Source organism: Eubalaena glacialis, chromosome 1, assembly GCF_028564815.1.
Source record: "Eubalaena glacialis isolate mEubGla1 chromosome 1, mEubGla1.1.hap2.+ XY, whole genome shotgun sequence".
Classification (NCBI taxonomy): Eukaryota; Metazoa; Chordata; class Mammalia; order Artiodactyla; family Balaenidae; genus Eubalaena; species Eubalaena glacialis.
In genome coordinates this window covers 208,120,060-208,143,775 of record NC_083716.1, presented here as the reverse complement: position 1 = coordinate 208,143,775, position 23,716 = coordinate 208,120,060, and the positions used below count along the sequence as shown (strand labels likewise).

The window sequence follows — 23,716 nt, the reverse complement described above, 5'->3', positions numbered from 1 at the left end:
TGTCATTTCTTCTATGTTAATTAGTTGGCATTCTACTGTAAGGAAGAACTTTCTCCCCTATTATGTTTATTTATATCAGTATAGATTTATGGATTCTTGTTTTAGTCAATGTGTTATACTTTTTTCTGTCATAATTTATTTTGATGCTTAAATTGTCCCAGAATAGGCTCCTGGAACACCCGCCCCCCCAGGCTTGCTCCTGTGCCCTTATGACATGTCCCCATCTTTATTGAGCAGTTTTTGGCACTAGATGTTCTAGGGGCTCATTTTGTTATTTTCTCTGCCCCAGCCCTGGAATCATTACTCCAAGGATCTCTGGTGACTTTTTGGGTAGAATATGTATTTAGAAACCAAGAACTGGGAACTAGGTATTCTAATTGCTACTGGGGTGTTACTGCTACGAGGCCCTTTCAGTGGACATACCTATAAACACACATACACATAATATCTGCCTTTATTTCTGCCCCTCCCTTTATCTCTATCTGTTTAAAACCTTGAGTTCATACTGATGATTCAAAATCCAATCCAAATGGTTTCTCTGCTGCAGGCTACAGCTGTCTGGCAGTCTCCCTTATCCCGCAAAGTATGGGCTGCCTTGAGGGGCTGCATTTCCTGCCGTGCATTTGCCTGTCTTACAGGAGAATAGGGCAAAAGTGGAGAAAAACAGTAGTCGACCATCACCCTGATGAGGCTTTCAGTAATTTCAAGACAGTTTCTCCTACCCAAGAGAGTAATAAAGTTGTAGCCTCTACTTTCAGTTGAACCTGAGAGTGCATGAACAGTATTAGCCATCTCCAAAGATAACTACATACTTATGTAGTATAGCAGGAAAGGTCCCAAGTGTGGAGCAAGATGAATATCCCTGGAAGCAGTTGTGGAAGCCACACCTACACACCCACACCCACACCTACACCTACACCTACACACACACACACACACACGCACATATGTATATATACTGTATTAGTTTCCTAGGGCTGCTGTAACAAATCGCCACACACTGGGTGGCTTAAACAACAACAGAAATAATTTTCTCACAGTTTCTGAAATAAACTTGAAAAGCTGGAATATAAATGAAAGAATTTTACACTTATTATTTTTTGGTTTTGTTTTTCAGTTTTTGTTGTTTATTTTTTAGTTGCCCTGTGATTTCAGATTATGGTTTGTGGTATACTGTGTAATAAGTAATTATAAAATTGATCATTAGAACATCTTATTTCTGGGAATGGTAGGAGTTTCTTTGTAGAACATTGAACTAAGATTGTTTTTTCCACTTAGATAAGGAGTTCCTGTTTGGGGTTTAGTAGATTAAGAATATCTAGTATTATGAAAATCCAGTATAAATAAAAGAATGAATATGGTTCATCCTGTTCAAAGAATTCCTTTACTAGGGGCTGTGTTTAAGTGCTTGATAAATAAAACATTAAATTAACAGAATTGCCTTTGATTTGACTTTTAGCTCTTAGGCATTATAACCTCTGTCAACTGTTACAAGAGCTCTTGCTTGTTTTTATGCTTCTTTATATGATCTTCAGTTACCTCACAGTTAATGTACATGATAGTGAAGAGGATGTGTTAGTTACATCCTGGGTTGTCAAAAAACAGACATAAATAGAGGAGTAGGTATAAGGGTGTGAATCACCTCCCCAAGTATTTCTCTTTCCTCTGAGTAAGGAGGGGTTCACAGTGGCTGGCCCAAGAATAGTACATCTCTGTATTTATTAGGGAGGTTCAGTTCCATGTGGAAACTTTACAAAACTTAGTTCCAGGTGTCAGCTCATTCCCAGAGGACCAGGCCATGCAAGTTCGCTCATGGCCAGTGAGTTTACTGGGCATCCTCCTGCAAAGGCTTTGGATGATATAGTAATTTGCTTCTTGTCTCTTTCAACACTTAGGAGACGGTAGCTTCCTTTATGCACAGGCCTACAAAAGGAACTTTGTTCTTAGAGAATTTGTTAATCAAGATACCTCTATGTTTACCACCTTTCCCCGTAGTTAGGATTAATGTTCTCTGAAGTCATGGAAGATATTTTTTGCTTTCTTTGTATCTTGCATAATGCTGTTTGTAGGCAAGGTGTTTTGAAGTGTTGGACCCCAAGTAGAACTTGGGCCTTTTCTGTTGAGGGCCACTAAACTCCAGAAAAAACTTAAGTGATTGGATATACAGAACTTTTGATTTCTTTTTTTAAACTCATCTGATTTATAAATTAATAACAAGCTATAAAATGATGTTTAAGAAAAGGTTCACACTGGAAAAGGATCCTCAAAAAAAGAACCTAGTGTGTTCATAGAACGTAGATATATATAAATAAAAGAAACACATCAAGCATGGGAAATTTAGAATTGGGGGAAAAATCAGTTTAGGTTCTCACTTTCACATGTTGCGAAACTAAGTTACCTATGTAAAATGCAATAATTACATAAAAGAATGAATAATAAAACTAAAAATTTATATAACCATTTATCTGATTTCTGGGTGGAGAAGAATTTACTGAACAAAACAGTGTAAGAATGTTTTTCACTATTTGTACATTTGATAACTTAAAAAATGTTTAGTGGTGTCTTAAAAAAAAAAAGTCCAATGAAGTTAAAAGGTAAAACCTGAGGAAAATGTTGCTATACACACAACATGTTTAATATCTTAATTCTGTAAAGTGCTCATGTAAATTCAATTAGTTTATTTTATTTCATTTTCTCCTCTTCTTCTTTTCTATCAACCTTGCCTTTATACTGTTTCAATTGGTTTATTAAATTCCCAGCTTCCATTTGGGCAGTTTACACTTGCTACCATTTAGTTCACAGCAGAACTGGGTTAGAGTTGAAGGTCCAGAGAGAAACATACCTCTTGGTGTCCTATTCAGATGAGTACTTAATAGCCCTCTATCCCCCACAGTTCTCACTTCATTTTACATTTTGTTGTGTCCTGTTTCTCTCCTTTTCCTTCTTAGCTCTGACTTCCTCCCTCCTTTTGATGGGTTCTCTTCCTCTTTTCTCGCCAGAGTTTTTTTTAACAGAGTTTTTTTCCTTATTGTTTCTTTTGCCTGATTTAGGTTTCCTTCCTCTTGCTTTTATTTTGCAAGAGTTGTATCTTGCGCATTTGGGGGCACTCTTTGAACCTGGAAGTCTTCACAGCCCCCCTTCTCTGGTGTCTGTTTTTCTTTAGAATTATCAGATTAGAGCAGCATAGGAGGTATTTTTCAAAACTGTTTTTTGTGATAGAGCTACTGAAACGTAACTGGACATAAAGAACTGAAATTTATTTCTAAATAACTGAGAAGAAGCATGGAACTTTTGCTTCTTCCATGGAGGAGGAGTAATTGGGGTATGTTAATTAGGAGATCCTGATGCTGCTTAGTTTTTTTATGGTCTTCGGGAGTACTTATTCTAGGTTGTTCTGCCTTTAACCAAATTGTGGTCATGCAAAACTGCATTACTTTTGTCTTGGAAGTCCTCCCAGTAATTATAACACACTATTGCAGTTCTCAGACTTTTGTGGGCATAAGCAATTCCCTGGGGGGACTTGTTAAAAATGTCCCCCTCCTGGAAATTGGTATTCAGATCTTGGGCACGCCATTTTAAAGCTGACTTTAAGAAGAACCACCCCAGGTAATTTTGATATAGGTCATTAGTAGACCACAATTGGAAAAATGTTGCCGTATGGCATCAAGTCCAAACTCTTTGATATGGCTTATAATGTTGCCCCTACCTCCCTCTCCAGCCCCATTTTCCATGGGTCTATGCCACACATCCTATGCTTCAGGAATGTTAAGCCACTTAGAGTTCTCAACGTGTCTTAACCTTCTCACACCTTTATATACCCTGGCACATGCTGGTCCCTCTGCTTACAACCCTCTTCCCCATCTCTGTCTTGCATATTCATTCTTCAGGTTTCCACTGAAGCATCACACCTTTCCTCTCATCTTCTCAAACGGAATTAAACTCCACTCACATGACAAAACTCTATTATAGACTACACTCACATAACAAAACTCTATTATAGCACTTAACATAGTGTTTCATCATTGTTGGTTTCCTGGTCCGTTCCCTACTAGATTATATGTACTTAAGGACAGAGTCTGTCATGTTGATCTCTGTTCCCCCAGTGTCTGGCACATGGTAGATGTAGAGTAAATACTAAATAATACCAAAGCTTCTCTTGCCTCTTTGGAACATTAAGCGTGCTAGACCTAAGGAAATGCTGTAGTAGCAGCTCTGCACTCCTGTATTCTGAGAGTTTTCACGTGTTTTTAAGTATAGAGCACTTATTTTTACAAAAAGCAATTATTCTTTAAGTGCTTTTACTAAAAGCAAGTATTTTGAATTATTTTTGAATTTTTGAATTAAAGGGACAAAAAAGAGTTCGGTAATAAATAAGGCACCCTGGCTATATACCATGTATTTTTCTTGCCACTCGTAAGTATGTGACTTGTATAAGTTATACTTCCTCTCAAGACTTTAATTTCTGTATCTGTAATTAATTCTCTCTAACTAATACCCACAGTGGCCTTCAATGGTCTTTTCCTTTTCTAATAACTCTTATACAGGTACCATGTCCTCTGACTAAAATACCATTTCTCCCCCTACCTCCTTCATTTCTGTGTTTAGTTCTTCCCAGTTGCCTTCTGGACGAAAAAAATAGGTTTGGCTTTCAAGGCTTTCCTGTATGACCGGGTCCTTTCTTAGTCCTTGACCTTTAAATCTCACTCTTCCTTCTTGTTTTATTTGACAGTCTCACAAAAACAGACCTTCTTCTTTGCTCTTTATAATTAGCCCTACGTGGAATATATTTATTCAAATCCTTAAGTCCTACTCTAAGCCCCACCTTCTTGATAAAGATCACCATTCCATCTTGCAGTGAGGAAATTGAATAGTAAACCAAAATATCTTCCAAGAGGAAGGTTAATAGGGAGAATATGCTTGAATGTTTTAACTTCATGGAAAATTTAATGGGAATAATATGGTTTCATACTAAGGCATACTAAATGGATAGTTTCGTTATGTGTAGTGGAGCTTACTATGTATATTATACGTTTTCACCTGTAGTAATTGAAGCACAATTATTCACTGTTATTTGTGAAATGAAACCAACCAGCATAGAAGCAATTATGGATCATTCCCCCATTATTTCTGTTTTCACTTCATTAATAAAATAAATGTAAACTAGTTTAAAATGTTAGTTATTATTAGCTGTAATCTATTTTTTTCTGTAATAAACATATGATTTTGAAATAATATTCAGGCTGACTAAACTTTCTCATTACCTGAGTCCTAACTTCCTCGTTTTTTTCCAGTTGGATGTTTGCTAGGCATCTCTCAATCTGTCTTCAAAACAGAATCCACATTCTTCCTCCCCCGCCAACCTGCTCCAAGGAGCAGCAGTGGGCAGGACTGTGTGGCTGGAGTGGAGAGTGGGGAGAGTGGGAATAGAGGTCAGAGAGGTCCCTGAAGGCCAGGATCACTCAGGGCCTTCTCGACCTGCCAGCGACTTAGGGCTTTGTTCTGTATTCAGTAAGTCTGCACTTTGGAAGCGTAAACCTTTTCATTTGTGGCAGGGTACATTTGTTCTTTAAGGAAATAGTTTCCCTCAGATATAATGGAGCAGGGAATTTGAGTGAAACCTTAGTATGTTCCTCCTAAAGTACCTAATTTAATAGAGTAATTTACTAGTATTTGTTCTAGTATGTATTATAGTTTCCTTGGGCCTATTTCTACATCATTAAGGAAAAACATCACATTAGAAGCTATCCATTTAAATCCTATTTTTAAAAAAATTTTTTTAACATCTTTATTGGAGTGTAATTGCTTTACAATGGTGTGTTAGTTTCTGCTTTATATCTAATTATTTTTAAAACAAAATTTGTAAGTTCTCTTTTCTTCTTAAAAAAAATTTCCCCTTTTTGTTTGGAGGGACAGTTGACTGACTAGTGTATAATTTAATTTGCATTTTCTGCTGTCATCATTTCCAGCAGGGGCATTATGTTGGGAAAATTCAGGTTTAGAATTGTGATTTAATTGGAGACAGGATTGATATATAATAAGGAATGAATTGCCTTACCAGATTTGCTGACTTTTTAGACAGTGCAGAGCCTATAAACTTTCTTGGGGCTCCTCATTTGGTGTGTGTAGTAAACAGAAACAATGCCATATTGGGGGTAGGAGAATAAGGATTAACATCAGCTTCTAGAGAATGGAGAGTGCTGTTTTAGAATATAGATCCTTTAAGAAATGTTGTAGGACCTAAATTTTTATTGGAAAAGTCTCTGAATAAAATGTCTAAAGTTCATTTTTGTAAAATAACCCATGTGGTGACAGAAATTCAAGAAAGGACAAAATTGGCAAAAGTTACATAAATAGTAAAAGTCTAATAGTTACTTTAAATTTTCGATTTATTTTATGACTCTGTCATTGTTCCTTAGCATATGTTCCTTTACGTGAGTCAATAGTAGTCTAGATAAAACAAAATTATTAAAATATTTGAGAGACTTTTTAAAATCCAAATAATTATTGGGTTTGAATAATAGGAAAAAAACTCACAGAACACATCAGACTTTGGTGTGGAGTCTGTAGTTCTATTTGGATCCGTGACAATTTAAAATATTCATATTCATTTTGAACCGTTTAGTGTTTGCGCTGTAAAACTATATTCCTATTGTTTCATTTTTTTCCAGTGTAGCATCTTCCTTATGGGCATTTGCAATGTGTGCTCAGAAGGGAAGTGTAGGCGTAAGTGTCATTATCTCAAAGCAGAATTCTCCTAGAATATTTTTGCTTCTGGGTTATTCCAGTGTTTAGTTTTGAAGATTAGGGAGGAAAAGGAAGTTGACTGTTAACATTCCCCGTTCTGTTGCTTGTTGGCCCTCATTATGAAAACTGAGTATTACTACTCTTAGATGTTCTCAAACTAGCAACTGTTATTCGAATAATTAAGTCACCTGGTGATGAGGTTTTTCTTTGCACTAACTTTTTGTTTTTAATGGGTAGATAACTTTTTAAAAATTTTTATTTATTTATTTTTGGCTGCGTTGGGTCTTTGTTGCTGCACGCGGGCTTTCTCTAGTTGTGATGAGCGGGAGCTACTCTCTGTAAATAATTCAATAATGAATGAAAATCTTAGAAATAGTATTAATACAAGTGAACTATAAAAACCAAATGTCTTTAAGAGCCAAATTTATGCATTGGAAAATTAGTTGATCCATTTTCCATTTGTCAAGATAGAATGCCCTGATTTATACATGCTTATAGTAGTGAAATTAAGAAATGAGAATCTCTTAAGTGGTTAAATGGGATATGATCTGATTTTCAACATTATTAGAACTAAATTCAGTTTTGATTTTGCAACATTATTTGACCGTTTCTACAAAATTTTATATGGTAAAATAAGGTTTAAAATTTAACTTCATGGCACCTCATCAGATAGCTAAAATCCTTATGTATCTCATAACTGTGTTTAAGGACCGCAGAAATAATTTTGTTGATTGCTGCTTTGGAGGTATAAGATGTATATAAATTCTTATTCTAGATTAAGGATATCTTTAATCTCTGAAGAACTGTTTAAGCTAACTGACAAGTTGTATTCTGAATATTGCCTAGATCCACTAGAACAAAATTTGTGTTTTCATAAACGTGAGTCAAGAGTATGGCATGTACAATGAAGATATTCATTGTGTCCCTGGGAAAGTTAATGGGTGTTACTCCAAGTTGAAGGAAAAGGATCTGTGGTCAAGTAAATTTGGAATATGTTGGTTTAAGCAAAGCTAAGCTTTACTGAAGATTTCTCAGAGCCTTTAATATTGAAATATTTTATATTAATCAGATTAATTTTACTTTAAGAATTTTAAGTATCTGGTCAGTCATTGATCTTACTTTGTTTCGTGTAATCTTTTCCTCCTTTCACAAAATAATATGCAAGTTCTGTGTCAGATATCACGTTATTTTATTAATGGGAAAAAAAAATATCTCTTCTTTCAAAGGACTTACACGTGAAAAGTCACCACATGTAGGAAATTTTGTATATGAATTTCATGTTTTCAATTCCAGTTTTCTATTTGAATTCTCGTTCCTTAAATTTTGTAGGGACTGATAAGGAAGTTAGTAAAAGACAAATGGGGTAGAAAGTAAGAGTAAGATAGAAGGAAGAACTAATTCAACAAACTGAACTAGATTAAAGGTTTTTGCTTTGTCTTTTCTCTGAAATGCTTTTTGGACTAAGGTTTTCATGATACATACTTATTTGAACAAATTTTTACAGAATAAATAAGATAATAACTTGCTCATTAAAGTCTTCTGAAATTTTTTTCTGTGGTGTTTGGGGGTGTTGCAGGATCTATTAGTGGAGCGAACTGTACTACTGTAATATCCTCTGATTAATGGGAGTGGTCTGTGATTTAAAAATCATTGTTGTAAAGCAACTATACTCCAATAAAAAAATTTTTTTTTAAATCATCATTACTTGTGATTCTGGTTATAATCTGATACAGTTTGTTCTTCTTTCACAATTTCCTAAAAATGTGAGACTTAATTGCTCATTTCTACTCACTTGTTAACCTTGTCTCCACTTATGACTTCCAGTTTCCTTTTATAATATAATCTCTAGTTTTCAAGTTTTGACTCCAGAGAGTTGCAATATGTATCAGAATATACACTGCATGATGTTTCAAGTTCAGCCTATAACTATTCATTATACACAAATATCTGTATTTCAGATGGAGCAGCTGTCAGATGAAGAAATTGACCATGGCGCTGAAGAAGACAGTGACAAGGAAGATCAGGACCTGGACAAAATGTTTGGAGCCTGGCTGGGGGAGCTAGACAAACTCACTCAGGTTGGAAATTGTGCTTGAAAAACTGGTTGAGGATTTTAAGTCATCACTATGTGCTAAAACTTTACTGCGTAGACATGAGGATATGAATATAGTTTATGTTTTAAAATACTGCTATAAAGGGAAAATGTCCAAAACATTAACAAGTAAATGAATAGTAACTCTAGAACACAAGATATTGTCTTCTGTGGTTATTTTAAGGAGTTTCAAAAAAAAAATGCTTTTGACAGAGGCTCTATGCATCTAGAGGGATTTCTTAAAATCTGTTTCATAAATTGAGTTGCTGCCTAAAAAGTTTTAAAGCCTAAAATGTAAAAATCTAAATTTTAGCAAATCCTATTCTATAACTTAGTGAGTATGAACACATTTTACAACATAAATAATATCCTCACATGCAGATATTTTCTATTACATGATTCCAGAATACTGACAAAATTTCATCCCTGGCGGCATTTGAAATCAGTGGCAGAGCTTTTTCATTTTGTTTTATTGGATCTTCGGTTTTTAAAAAAAAGAATGACTTTATCCTCTAAACCAGGTCACTTTTTAGAATAAAAGCGTGTACTATTACTACCGCAGTTAATACATTATATTCAATATATATGAAGATAGTTATGTTTATTAAAGCAACATTAACTTTATGACAATGAGAAAGAACATTAGAACAAAACTTATTTTCACTCATCCTTAAATAATATCTCTGGGAAGAATTTTTGTGTAAATAGCTAAGTATGAGATTTGTTAACCAGTAGAAAAGTAGGTGGTAAGGTGGAAACTTAAAGTACTAGTTTGTTTCTGTATCTCTTTCTATAGCAGTCTGGGATTGAAACTAAGAAACTCTTCAGGTAATTCTTGCTAGATCATTTTGAAAAGCAGACATGTTTGTGACCACAGCCCGTTAATGATGAATTTTGAGAAGAACGCTTTCAGTCTTACTAGGATTTCATAAGGATCATGCTCTTCATCTCCAATCAGAAGAAATAACAGTATTTGTGGTGATAAAGGTCTTTTATGTAGTTACCAAACCATTTCAGTTTAATTCTTAATTTTTTTTTAAAAAAAAGTGATTTTGGCATGGAGATGATGACTAGGCTATGCAGTTCTGTGCTGAGGAGAAAAAGGAAAGAGGAAGCAAAGAAGAGGAAATAGAAAATGATAATGCTTGAAGGAAAGTATGTGAGGGCCAGCTGTCATGTGTGGGGTTTCCTTTTTTTTTGGCCACGCTGCATGGCTTGTAGGATCTCAGTTCCCTGACCAGGGATTGAACCCAGGCCACAGCAGTGAAAGCCCGGAATCCTAACCACTTGGTCACCAGGGAACTCCCAGGGGTTTCCTTGACTGTGGGTTTTATTGTCCATCCCTGGCGAGGGGCCAAAAAAGAGAAAAGACAGGTAGATATCAGTCCAGCCACTCTGGGAGGAGTGGACTCCATGCTACTCCACTGTAGATGGCATTTCTACTGAATACAATAAAACCTTGTATTCGTCCCTATATTTTAAATTCCCTGACATACAGATGTGAAGAGCCATTCATCAAAAGAGTTGGCTCCTAAACTAATGCTGTGACAGTTCTTTTTTTATGTATAAAGCTGTCTTTAGAGAGAAAACAGGTTAAAACTATTGCATAACGTGGCTCGCTGCTAGCAAGTTGCTTTTTAACACTTCAGAAATTTTCAAAAAATATTTTACTTACTAAGTTGGTGGCTGAAACTTAAATTCTTGTTTATTTCCTCATTTTAGTTAACTACAGAGTCATCTATGCACCTGTATTACCCAAACGATGTTAATGGGTTTTCAACTTTATATTAAATCAGTTTTAAGTTTTAAGTGGTTGTTGAATCATCTGAAATTGTTTGCAAAATTTTATATGTATTTGCATTTTTCTGGAAGAAGGTTCATAGCTTTTATCACATTCTCAATGACCTCCACTCCCACCCCGACTCCACCCCCTGCCAAAAAAAAAAAAAAAAGTTAAAAAACCACTCTACTAGATTACCCATTTCTTGGCATCAAGGAGTATTTCTTATTATTTCCCTTTTTGCCCCAGCACCATGGACACAGCAGATAATTATAATAAGTATTTGTTTATTTGAACTGATGAATAGATTGAGTTTTAATATGTTTTCAATTATATTCAAGTTTTACTGAAAACATTACCTACGTACTATTCTTCATTTCCACTGAGAGAAGGAGGATTAGGCCTTAAAGTGCAGCGGAAGAATTTGGTTTGAGGTTAAAGGAGAATTTCCTAGCTGTTTCCCGAAACTTTGAAATAAGACACTGAATGGCTGTGGATCTCCTTCAGATGATAGCTTTAAAAACTGGATGGACACTATCTAAATGGATTCAATTGAAACAAATGAATAAAGAAGACAGCATTCTAATCTAATTCCATGATTCTACAAATAGACTATTCAGCATTCTTTTTCATTTGAAATCTATTTGATAATTATAAAGAGAAATTAAAAATTTAAAAGATTAATCGTAATATTTACAAATTTATTTAAATAGACCCTAAATAACTATTGACCCTTTCCCTGAATTTCTCTGTTGTAAACACCTTATTTTCCTTATTGTAGAAAGGTTGGAGAGAAAAAAAGTGTCATTTAAAAAGATGGTGAGTTGGGACTTCCCTGGTGGTCCAGTGGTAGAGAATCCACCTTAACAATGTGGGGGACACGGGTTCGATCCCTGGTCAGGGAACTAAGATCCCACATGCCACGGGGTAACTAAGGCTGTGTGCCACAACTACTGAGCTCACGCGCCTCAACTAGAGAAGAGAAAACCCGCACGCCACAACTAGAGAGAAGCCTGCGTGCCGCAACAAAAGATCCTGCATGCCTCAACGAAGATCTCGCATGCCACAGCTAAGACCCGATGCAGCCAAAAATAAATTAAATAAATAAATAAATAATTTAAAAATCTTAAAAAGAAAAAAAGAAAAAGGTGGTGAGTTAACTTACAAGACACCCTACCTTGAAGTTCAGTGTGATTGTAGACTTCATCACAGGCAGTATAGCTGGTTACAGTTTGCCCTCACCTTAGCAGAGCTTGAAAACAACAAGGATATTCCATCATTGTTTGAAGTTGTAGCCACTTTCTATTAAGATCTTGGGTCTCATAATTTTGAGTCCAGAATTGTGCCTTATCTTCAGGGTAATTCGTTCCAAGAATGAGGCTCTGTTGGACAAAAAACAAATTCCTTTGAGGAGAGAGAAAACAGAATTCTCTGCATTGTTCCTTTTTATTTCTTATCTTACCATGCCCATATTCATGTACCTAGCTTATTTTATAGTGAATTTATGTAAAACGAGCTCAGTCACTATACTTGATGTATTCAGTATTTGGAAAGATATTTACTCCAAACTGTAACTATCTCAAGTGCCTTAAGTAAGCATATATCTAAAAATTGAAGAAACTATAACCAAAATGATGTGAAAACCAATTATACTTTTCCTTAAGGCTATTACTTAGAAGAACTTTGGTTGTATTAAATATTATATGACAGTTCACTTAATCATACAAAAAAAACTTTATTCATCTTTTTATTATAATTGAAGCCTGAATTTAATATGACTTATTAAACTTTGTTTTTTAAAGAGTTTGGATTCTGACAAGCCCACGGAACCAATAAAAAGATCTCCTCTTCGCCAGGAAACAAACATGGCCAATTTTTCTTATCGCTTCTCCATATACAACTTGAATGGTAAGATGTAATTGGAAATAAAATGTAAAACAGTGTATTAAGTTATATAATGTGGAAATAATACAGTAACAATTACAAAATAGCTCAATATAAAAACCATATATGCATTACTTGACTGAGTTCTTATATTTCTTGATTTGTATATTTTATTACTAATTCAAATGATCACAGAAAAAAACAAACTGGAACATAACTAAAATAGTTTTCTAGTAGAGTTATTAGTAATTGACAGAGTACATACTCAGGTAGAATCCTACAACAAACTTAATTGCATTGTTGTATTTTCACTGGAATAAAGTCCAGTGAAAGTGAAATTACTTGTTATTAATTTAAAACCAGCCCCTCTGGCCTTTATTTAATGAACTCTACCTAGTCAGCTTTTAGTTCTTAGAACTGACATTTCAATCTGTAATTTTTTTAGGGCTTAACATTTCTCTTTTTATGCCCTCAGATCTTTAGGTATTAACATCTCCACCAGGGCAGTGGTCATATTAACAACTTAGAGCCTCTGGTAAAAAATTGCATAGGGGATGTGGTTAAAACCATGGAACAGTATACAATTTTTCCATTATTTTTATCTTTCAACTCATAATTTTATTCTCATCTGATTACTACAAATCTTAAAAGATGGACTCTTTGCTTCTAAAATTTTCTCTTGGAATTTAAAACAAAAAAACTGTTAGAAATCCTGTATTTGATAGGCGTTAGGCCCAATAGGATGAATTTTTTTGCTTTTCCCCTGGCATTCATTAACTGATTTATAATAGAATGTATAAATTCTAATTCATTGTGTTCTGGAAAAATCATGCATGTTGTTCATTGCAGAAGCTCTGAATCAGGGAGAAACTGTGGATCTGGATGCCCTAATGGCCGATCTTTGCTCAATAGAGCAGGAGCTCAGCAGTATTGGTGCAGGAAATAGTAAGCGTCAAATCACAGAAACAAAAGCCACTCAGAAGTTACCTGCTAGCCGACATACATCAAAACATGGCACCTTGAAAGGATTGTCTTCTTCGTCTAATAGGATAACTAAACCCTCTCATGCCAACTACTCCCTGGATGACATCACTGCACAGTTAGAACAGGCCTCCTTGAGCATGGATGAGGCTGCTCAGCAGTCTGTGCTAGAAGATACTAAGCCCTTAGTAACTAATCAGCACAGGAGAACAGCATCAGCGGGCACAGTGAGTGATGCTGAAGTACGCTCTGTTAGTAACTCCTCTCGTTCAAGCATCACTTCTGCAGCCTCTAGCATGGACTCTTTGGATATTGATAAAGTAACACGCCCTCAAGAACTGGATTTGACACATCAGGGGCAGCCAATTACTGAGGTAAGTGGATGGAACTTTCTTCCCTGGTATTTCAGTATTAAAATAAGGAAGAAATGATATTCTTAAAATGCAGTTCTAATCAACTTTCCTGTTTTTTCTACATTTAAAGTTTGTCAAGAATACCTCTGAGCTAAGCTTTAAAATCAGACTACAGAATATATTACCAGATATAGCAGTGTCATAAAGATGATTAAGAAGAGATTTAGTTTCTTCAGTTTTATTCTTGTGACTATTTGAAGTCCTTAAATTAATGTCAGTTGTATCACATGATTAAAAAACTTGAAATGTAATTTATATTTGATGATATTTTGCAAAGTTATGATAGCTATTAAGCTGATAATAATTGCTTTCTAATATATGTTTATTACAAAATAACCATTTGAGAAAATGACTCGTATCCCCATTATAATTCTCCCAGATTCTAGCTCTCAGGGTTTACTCCATTTTATTGTCAAAGAGTCAGTGTGATGTAGTGGAAAGAGCCACTGGGCTTGGAATTGGAAAACTTGGTTCCAAGTGTTTCACTACCCATCAGACCTACATGAGTTATTCAATCTTTGTGAACTTCAATTTCTCATAAGTAAAGTGGAGCTAATAGTACATGGTCTACCTTCCTCATACTGTGGTTCAGAGAATCAGAAGAGATATAATATGCATGAACAGATTTTAAAAGATGAAGTTTTTCTGGATGTGATGGGGTGAGGGTAAGGAATGGATCTGTGATAAAATAAGTTTAGTAAAAGCTGAGCTTGATGAAGGTGAATTCTTTATTGAGTTTTTTTTATCAAGGAGAAGGCAATTTTGTTATAAGGTAGCAGCAAGAAAGAAGAAAACCTATGGGGCCGAATAAAGCCAGCCTTCCATTCAGTTTATATATATAGTGCTCTCTAATACAGGGTAAAATAATTTATATTAATCAATACTAAGGTAAAATCTTATAAAACATTGTTTAAGGAATTGGAGAGAAATTCAAAATTTACACCTATTACTCAACATTATTGATTTTCACCCCATTGATTTAATTCATTAGGGTAATTTCCATCAGTCAGTAACTCTTGGTATCCACTAGTACTTTGTTCTAGGCACTGTGGAGCACAAAAGAAGCATGAATCATGGTAGTTTGGAGATAAATTTAAGTTTTATTGCTTGTAAAGAAAGTTAGCAAATTACAGCAAAGAGTAAACTTTCATTTATTTAAAATGAAACTTTTCTAAGCAGTATATATTCTATAGAGAACTTGAAAATTTATTTCTACCTTGTGATACCTGGGCGTTATATTTAGCACCAGCTACTTAGCATGCATCACTTCTATCTTTTAGACTTACCTGTTGGGATATGAGCAATATTTTATTAGGGATGAGCTTGCTTGGTTATTCTGTGTTTTATATGTTGATATTCCTTCTTTCCAATCAGATTATTTTGAGTTGGGTCAAAATGCATGAGGACAGGTTATGAACTAATTAAGAATCTTGGTGTGTGTGTATGTGTGTGTTTCCATCTGTAAAATACACTCGTTATAAAGTTCACTCTGTAAAGTACACTCATTATAAGTAACAATTGAAGAGCAAATAAAAAGTGAAGTCTTCTCCTAGCAAACACTTCACACAATATCTAGTGGTATCCATGGGCAAGGATACCAGTGTTCAATGGTATAATATTTAATATAAGACTTTAATATAAGGTTTGGTGAGTAAGCCAGCAAAAAGCAGGGAAAGGAGTTAAAGTCTTCTCTGTCCAGCCTGTTCTTTTGCCTTGCCCAGATGGGTAGAAAGGTGGTTTAACAAATCTGGAACTTGTTTCAATGTACTTTTTTTTTGGATCTAGTCTGTTCCAATTCAAACCAAGAAAACTAAGGGAGGCTTGCTAGATCCCAAACCAGTGTATCAGATTACCACCAGACTCAAATACAATTTTAAAATACTTTAATTAGTTTTGCATGCATGGAGTTAAGTCATATAGTTCTAGGGACTTCCCTGGTGGCACAGCGGTTAAGAATCCGCCTGCCAATGCAGGGGACAGGGTTCGATCCCTGGTCCGGGAAGATCCCACATGCCATGGAGCAACTAAGCCTGTGCGCCACAACTACTGAGCCTGCGCTCTAGAGCCCGCAAGCCACAACTACTGAAGCCTGCGGCGTGCTCCGCAACAAGAGAAGCTACCGCAATGAGAAGCCTGTGCACCGCAACGAAGAGTAGCCCCCCTCACCTCAGCTATTTAAAGCCCGCACGCAGCAACGAAGACCCAATGCAGCCAAAAATTTTAAAAAATAATAAATTAATTAATTTTAAAAAGTCATATAGTTCTAAAGAGACTTGTTACCAAAAACAACTTTGCTACACATGCACACACACACTCATGCACCCTGTATTCTGCTCGCAGAGGTAAGTGCTTTCTACTCTTTTAGCTGATTCTTAGTGTATTTACCTATCATTAAATCTATAAGTATATCGCTATTTCTTGATTATTTTTTTCAGTTGTATGTATTACCTACTTCTTCTCACTTTGGAAATGAGGATATACTGCTCCTTAGACAGTTCCCCTCTTTTCTCCCCTCCCGTTCCCCCATCCTTCCAATATATTTTGGTTGGGTAACTATTCAGTGTTTATATTATCATGACTGTATACATGCAATTTACTGCTAAACTGTATATACTTCTGTTACATTTCCTTTTGGGGACATTACCTTTTGCTTTTCCTGGAATTAAGAATTGTCTTTAGATTTCAAAATAGCTTTTTGTATGTTTATCACTATTTCTACTCCAAACTTTCTCCCAGTTGATTAAATCTCTTACTTGGTTTGAACAAAATTGGTGTTCTATTAATTTCATCTTCTTAAAATTCTTCTCTGTCTTTTGTAGTCTTTATTCTAGTATCCTTCTTAGGTCTTTTCTCTCAGGTGGGTAAGCTTCTCCAGAGAAGATTCTTCCAATCCCCTGCATGGAGGGCATATGCTTGGCTGCCAGTGCTTTAGCACTCATTTGGGAAAGAAGGCATGGCATGTGGAGTGGTCCTCAACACAGCCTTCCATTTAATCCTTTTAGGTCAGGACTGTTGACATCTGGACTAGATAATTCTTTGTGTGGGAGCTATCCTGTGCATTGTAAGATGTTTAGCAGCATCCCTGGCATCTACCCACTAGGTGCCAGTACTACATACCTCCCTCCAGTTGTGACAACTAGAAATGTCTCCAGACATTGCTACGTGTTCCCTGTGAGGCAAAATTGCCCTCATTTGAGAATCACTGTGTAAGTAGAAAGGGTTAATAATAGCAGGTCTGAGCCCTTTTTTTCATGGGAAATGACCTTGGATTTTCCTTCTCCTGGCATTGTTTTACTAGAAACTTGATGAATGAATATATAACGTATCCAGGTAATATTGTTTATTGTAAATTGATGCTGATTGGTGAGTGCATATGGATCAGGAAGACTGTGAGTGAACTATAGAAGCCTGTGAAAAGACACTGAACTTGACTCCTGTTGTGCAGTGTGTGACTCTTGTAAGTGAGCATGAACATATCCCTCCAGGGGCCCCGGAACCTACACTCATTGGCTGTTAAAATATGCTCCTGGTTCCTGTGGAGCATGAAGTTTCCCTAAGCCAGGGTGATTTCTGTACTTACTCACATGATCTCTTTCTCTTACAGCGGTGGGTCCAAAAAAGGCCCCTGGTGGGCTGTATAAACCCCTTCTGAAGGTAGCATGCCACATGCTAGCATGCTGTCTTTGTCTTTGTCTTTCTGCAGAACTAAGTGAACCTGGTGCCAAGCTGTGGTCTTTGGGGTCCTATGAATGAATATCAGTCTGAACCTGAGACTGCTGCTGGTGGCAGGAAAGGAGGAAATCTGGGAATTAACTGCTTTCTTAAATATGCTTTCAACCAGTCCTGCTTTTAGTCCCCCCTTCACTTGTGCTGTTTCTGGAGTCATTTGAGGTTACAGAGTGTAAATTGGGGCACTCCTCTGCTTTTCTCCAGTGCTGGCTTAGCATTCAGCTTTCCTTGGGCCTGCTGAGTTTGTTTTTTTTTTACCACTCAGCCATATGCTTTCTAGCTTCCAAATTTTTATCATGTCTTCTTATGAGTTTGTCTTTAAAACAGCAGCAACAACCAAACCCTTTATCTTTGTTTTAGTGAGATTTGGGGAGGGATTGGAACTACCTCATTGGCCATTCACAGTCTCCTTTTCATGTCTACTGTCTCTTGACCTTGGAGTGCCCCAAGGTGCAGTCCTCAGACTACCTTTCTGTCTGTATCTACTCCTTTTGTGATCTTACACACTGACAACTCCCAAATTTTAATACCCTATCTCATTTATTTAAGGCACATTTCCCCCCCTACATCTTAGTCCCTCTAAAAACAATGGTTCTCAACTGGGAGCTATTTTGTCCCCCAGAGGACGTTCAGCAATGTCTGGAGACGTTTTTGGTTGTCAGTGACAGAAGGGTGCTCCTGGCATCTGGTGGGTAGGGGCCAGGGGTGCTGCTAAAATCCTGCAATGCACAGGACAGCCTCCACAGCAGACAAGCATCTGACCCAAAATAGTGCCAGGATTGAGGAGCCATGTTCTAAATCAGGTGGCATCGGTCACTCACTGTCAGCAAGATGGCAATTACACTGTGTTGTGTGAAGCTGTCTGTTGACAGTTTCTGATAAAGATCAAGAAATACCAGCATTAAATCATCTTAGGTTCAAGGGAATACAGGTTTCTTTAGCCAGCGCCTCTCCCCTGAACTCCAGGCTCATACATCCTATTTCTAATCAACATCTCTATTTGGTTATCTAATAGGTAACTCAGATTTAACTGGTCTAAAACTGAAGCCCTGATTTTTTTCTCCCGAACTTATTCCTCCCGCAGTCTCCTCCATCTCAGTTAATGGCTGTTCTGTCCTTCCAGTTCATCAAGCAAAACCCTTGGAGTCTTTATCTCCTTCTCTTTTTTTTTCCCCATCCTGCTTCCAGTCCAGCAGCCAGTTCTGTTGCCTTAACTTCAGATTATATCCAGAATTTGATCACTTCTCACCACCTTCACTGCCACCAAGCCAACACTGTCTTGATATAGATTTTTGCAATAGCCTCCTGATTAGTCTTCTGTGTTCACCGTTCCCTTAACAGTCTGTTATCCACATGGCAGCCCGAGTGGTCCTATTAAAGGTAAGTCAGATCTTGCCCCTCCTCCTTTCAAACCCAAAGGCTTTGTGTCTTACTCAGTATAAAACCAAAATCCCTGCAGTGGCCTGCAGGGCCTTACCAGATCTGCTTTGCTGTTGCCTGCTCCTGTATTCCTTTCTTTCCTCCCTCCCTTACTCTGTCAGCCATACTGCCTCCCAGTTGTTCGTTGCCAGAAGTCAGAGCTTGCCTCAGAGCCTTTTCTCTTGTCCCCCTGCCTGGATGCCCTTCCCTGTGATAGTACCCCTTTACTACCTTTAGGGATTTGCTCAAATGTCACTTTCCCAGTGAGGCCTTCTGTGATCACCCTATTTTAAAATTGAACTCCTCTTCCTCTGCCCTGTGATACTTTTTATCTCCCTTTTCTGCTTTATATTTCTCTTTATTTTATCACCATTTAAAATACTATATATTTTACTTTTAAAAAAATAAATTTATTTATTTATGTGTGTATGTATGTATGTATGTTTGGCTGCGTTGGGTCTTCGTTGCTGCGTGCGGGCTTTCTCTAGTTGCGGCAAGCGGGGGCTACTCTTCATTGTGGTGCGCGGGCTTCTCATTGCAGTGTCTTCTCTTGCTGTGGAGCACGGGCTCTAGGGGCACGGGCTTCAGTAGTTGTGGCACGCGGGCTCAGTAGTTGTGGCTTGCGGGTTCTAGAGCACAGGCTCAGTAGTTGTGGCGCACGGGCTTAGTTGTTCTGCGGCATGTGGGATCTTCCCAGACCAGGGCTTGAACACGTGCCCCCTGCATTGGCAGGCGGATTCTTAACTACTGTGCCACCAGGAAAGTCCTTTACTTCTTTTATTTTGCTCATCTGTCTTCTCCCACTTGAATGTGAGCTCCAGGAGGAGAAGAATTTTTTGAAAAATTTCTTTGATTCCTGTTGTGTCTTTAACACCTAGAACATTATTTGGCTCGTAAGAAGCAGTCAGATATTTGAATGAGCATTTAAATATATGCACATGTTCAATCCATCTTTGTCTAGATGTCTTGCAGTCTAAAATTATCAGCAATTATTTTCTTTCAAGATGGTGGACGGAGTGCCATGAGTGAAGTAATATGTAAAAATTCTGATAGTGAAACTTTTTTTTTAGACACCACTAAGTTCTTTAGAGGAAGTAATTATACCTGTTTTAAGAAACCTAGGACAGTGTAGTTACTTGCACTGAAGTTTGGTGATACAAATATCAGTTGGAAAAATCAGTTTGAGATTGGTACTATTTTGTCTTGGGGATGTGGGTATTCAAACTGCCCATTCAAAAATAAATAATTCTGTGGCTTATCTTTCTGCCTCCTTGCTCTCTGAAGCCAGCAGGGATAGGCACAGTATAATTTCACATCAGGGAGAGTATGACTTTTTCCCCTCCTTTCTGTTTCTTGACTGTTGTTGAAATACTGTGCTTCCAGGCACTTCACATATGTTTATTTCATTTAAGCCTTCCGCTATCCCTTTGGTACGGGCATTATTCCAAAGAAGAGATTAAGTAGGTCAAATAACTGGGAAGTCTATATTTGAATTCCAAAACTACAACATTTGCCTCCCAACTTTTATCAATATCTTAAAAATAAAGTGAAGCTGATTATCAAAAATGATTATTCCTGAATGTTAAAGAGTGCTTTAAGCATAAAAATATTTTCCATGGATAAACATAAAAATGAATTACAGAATAATTTTAGTTAGTATTCTTAGGAAATCCATCAGTAATGTTCATTTGCTAAGTTTTTAAAATTAGAATTCATTGTAGTTGAAGTAAATTAGGGCTCTTTATATCTAAAGCAATGTGAAATAAATGTTGCAGCTGACTTGCTGGTACTTTTATTCACATTAACTGATAAAACAATAATTTTTAATAAGACAGCAGTTTTCAAATTTAAATAGTAATTTCATGTTATAAATTTTATATAAAGTAGGGTCTACTGATAAAAGGTTAGTGCTAAAATGTACCTGTATGTTTATTTTCTGGTGGGATTTAAACTAATGATTCCTCTGAATTTGGAATTTTATACACAAAAATGTGTTTTTAAAATGAAAATGCTTTTAGAAGCTTTTACTGAAGTTTATGGTAGATTCAAAAAGTTTTGCTGAATCTTTAAGAATATTTGATGATTGTATTATAAATATTTTGATAGGAAAAATTTCCTAAATATCTGAGCTACTAAAACTTTTCAGTGTTATATATTTTTTCCTTATGTATATAGGGTTTTTTAAATGAAATATTTCATGGATACACCATTATAACTTGTGATATGCAACACAGCATATCATAGCTTCAGTGCAATTCCTTTACTTCTTTCACTTTCCCAAACTATTTCAGGAATTAATGTGTGCAGAGATTTTGAGGTATTGGAAAGAAAACAGCAATTGTGTTGTAATATCAGGTAGCATTGGCATTGAAGTCCCAAATTATTCTTAGAAAACAACCTTTTGCTCTGAAGTATTAACCAGGTGGGAGCACAGGGCTTTCTGAAACTTTAAGAGGCCTACATATCTAAAAGATTGGGGTTATTAATTATCACAGCTACATTTCGCCTAAAATTCTAGTGGCTATGTTGCTGCATCTCAGTGAAATTTATTCACATGTACCAACTTGGTGTTTAATTCTAGATTTCACTGGCCTAGTGAGATTAGTAGAAGGAATAGGTATCAGATGAAAGAAGAACTGAAGATTGGTGAAAGCCAGGGGAAAAGCCTGGTCATCACTCATAAACGCTTTTCAGACACACCACCCAGTCAACACTGGCATATATGCCCTGATCCTTATTGTGTGGGTTTCTTAGAAATATGTGCAGTGTTTCCTTGAGGAAGTGAAAACGCATCTTTATTTGGTTTTAGGTCTGTTTTTTGTTTTTCTTTTCTGCTTTGTTTTGTGTTGGGAGAGCTGGTAAAGGACCTTATACTGGCTATATAATGGCCAGTTACATATCTAGGAGAGGAATAAACGGAAGAGGGGGAAAAAGAGAAAATAATATCAGCTACTATATTGAGTACTTATTCTGTGTCGGGCATCGTGCTTTACATGCTTAACGCACTGACTCTGTACAGTGCCTGGTGGAATAGGTACCATTACCTCTATTTTACAATGAAAGGAACTAAGGCAGAGTGACTAAATAACTTTCCCCAGGGTTTGAACCCAGACAGTCTGGTTATAGAGCTCATACAGCAATACCTTGCTGCTTCGTCACAGAATTGAAGGAGGATCAAGACAAAGCTAGACTGGCCAGTGCTTCTCAGATCCAGACCTAGAGACAGAACTACATGGGCAGAAGAAAAAAGGCAAAGAGATTTATGCAGTAACATCCCCATCTTGTGGTGTTTTAGTATATTCCTGAATATATTGTTAAAATTTAACAGCTATAAGCTAGCTCTAATCTAAATGAATTGAGGCTTAAATAAAATTCAGGTGATGGCTGGTGGTTTCCCACTTTTGATATAATAGTAATGTAATTATTACTCATTAACGTTTATAGCAACTTTTGGAGATAAATGCTGTCATTACACCATTTTACACATGAGGAAACAGGTTAAATAATAAGCCCAGAGTCACGTTGCCGGGAAACGACTGAGCTGGGGCTTGAAAGCAGGCCCTCCGGCTGCAGGGTCTGGATTCTTAACCATCATGCTATATTTATTTTTAATATTTGCGAAGAGCACATACACATATCAGTAAGAGATGATTAACGTTTTATTGAAGCATTAATGTGTGTTCACAAACCTCCACTTTCTTCCAGTTGTTATCTAAGGTGTGAGCTACCAAAACGAAGTGTTTTATTTTGTAACCATGGCTTTGGTAGAAGGTCATTTCTTGATTATGGTTGGGCTCCTGTGTTCAGATCAATGCTTCTCTATACATCCTCCCCCCACAAGATTCTGGCTCATAAATGGTACTTTTAACACGTTACAGATTCAGTTCAAGAAAGTAGTGATCCATAACTTTGCAGAGATTTGTGGAGAGTTTTTGAGAGATTGATAGAGAACGTGATAGCTTTATAACAAATGAAAGTTTTTGAAACTGAGAAGGTATGGAGCAAAATTTGTGTGCAGAATTGACCTTCACATTCACTTCTCTTATGTGTTTTGAGCACAGCTTTTAGATTTATGAAAGTAGTGATGAAGAAAAGATAAAAATTAGATTTGGGAAGATAACTTTTTTGTAGTATTTAAATATTTTATGGAAATGGAACCTATTTAACATTAAATAAATGATTTCTGTCATTCCATAATCCCTTTTCATCTTCATTAAAGTAACAACATTTAATCTTTGTTTGTATATGTACTGTTTTCTATTGTCTTTGTTACTTCCCATATGTATATTCATTTTTGGTAAGGATATGTTGAATTTTAATAATATAATGTTCCATCATACTGTTTAACGTGGCATATAGGCAGCCATCTTTTGTTGAACACCTTGGATTGTGATTTTTTTTTTTAACTAACCAATAAGTGTTTAGAAATATGATGGGAGCTTGTGTGAGATTGAGCCTAGAGAGAATATATATTTTTTAAACTTTTTATTTTGAAATAATGTCAAATTTACAAAAATTTGAAAGAATAGTACAAAGAACTCATGAAACTCTTTACTCATGTTCACTAATTTTTAATGTTTTGCCACACTTTATTATTTTTTATGTATATACATTTTTTTCCTGAACCATTTGAGAGTTGGTTGCATTTATCATGCCTTTTTAGCCCTTAATACT

At 36.3% G+C, this 23,716-nt stretch overlaps 1 protein-coding gene across 1 annotated transcript in view; it reads left to right on the top strand.

Moving 5' to 3' along the window:
• Nucleotides 1-23,716, top strand: part of RAPH1 (Ras association (RalGDS/AF-6) and pleckstrin homology domains 1) — a 90,599-nt gene that overhangs the window by 23,517 nt on the left and 43,366 nt on the right. The window contains exons 2-4 of the mRNA XM_061186668.1: nucleotides 8,703-8,822; nucleotides 12,419-12,524; nucleotides 13,350-13,855. Coding sequence (XP_061042651.1) covers nucleotides 8,703-8,822; nucleotides 12,419-12,524; nucleotides 13,350-13,855 — 732 coding nt within the window. The remainder of the gene's footprint in view (nucleotides 1-8,702; nucleotides 8,823-12,418; nucleotides 12,525-13,349; nucleotides 13,856-23,716) is intronic.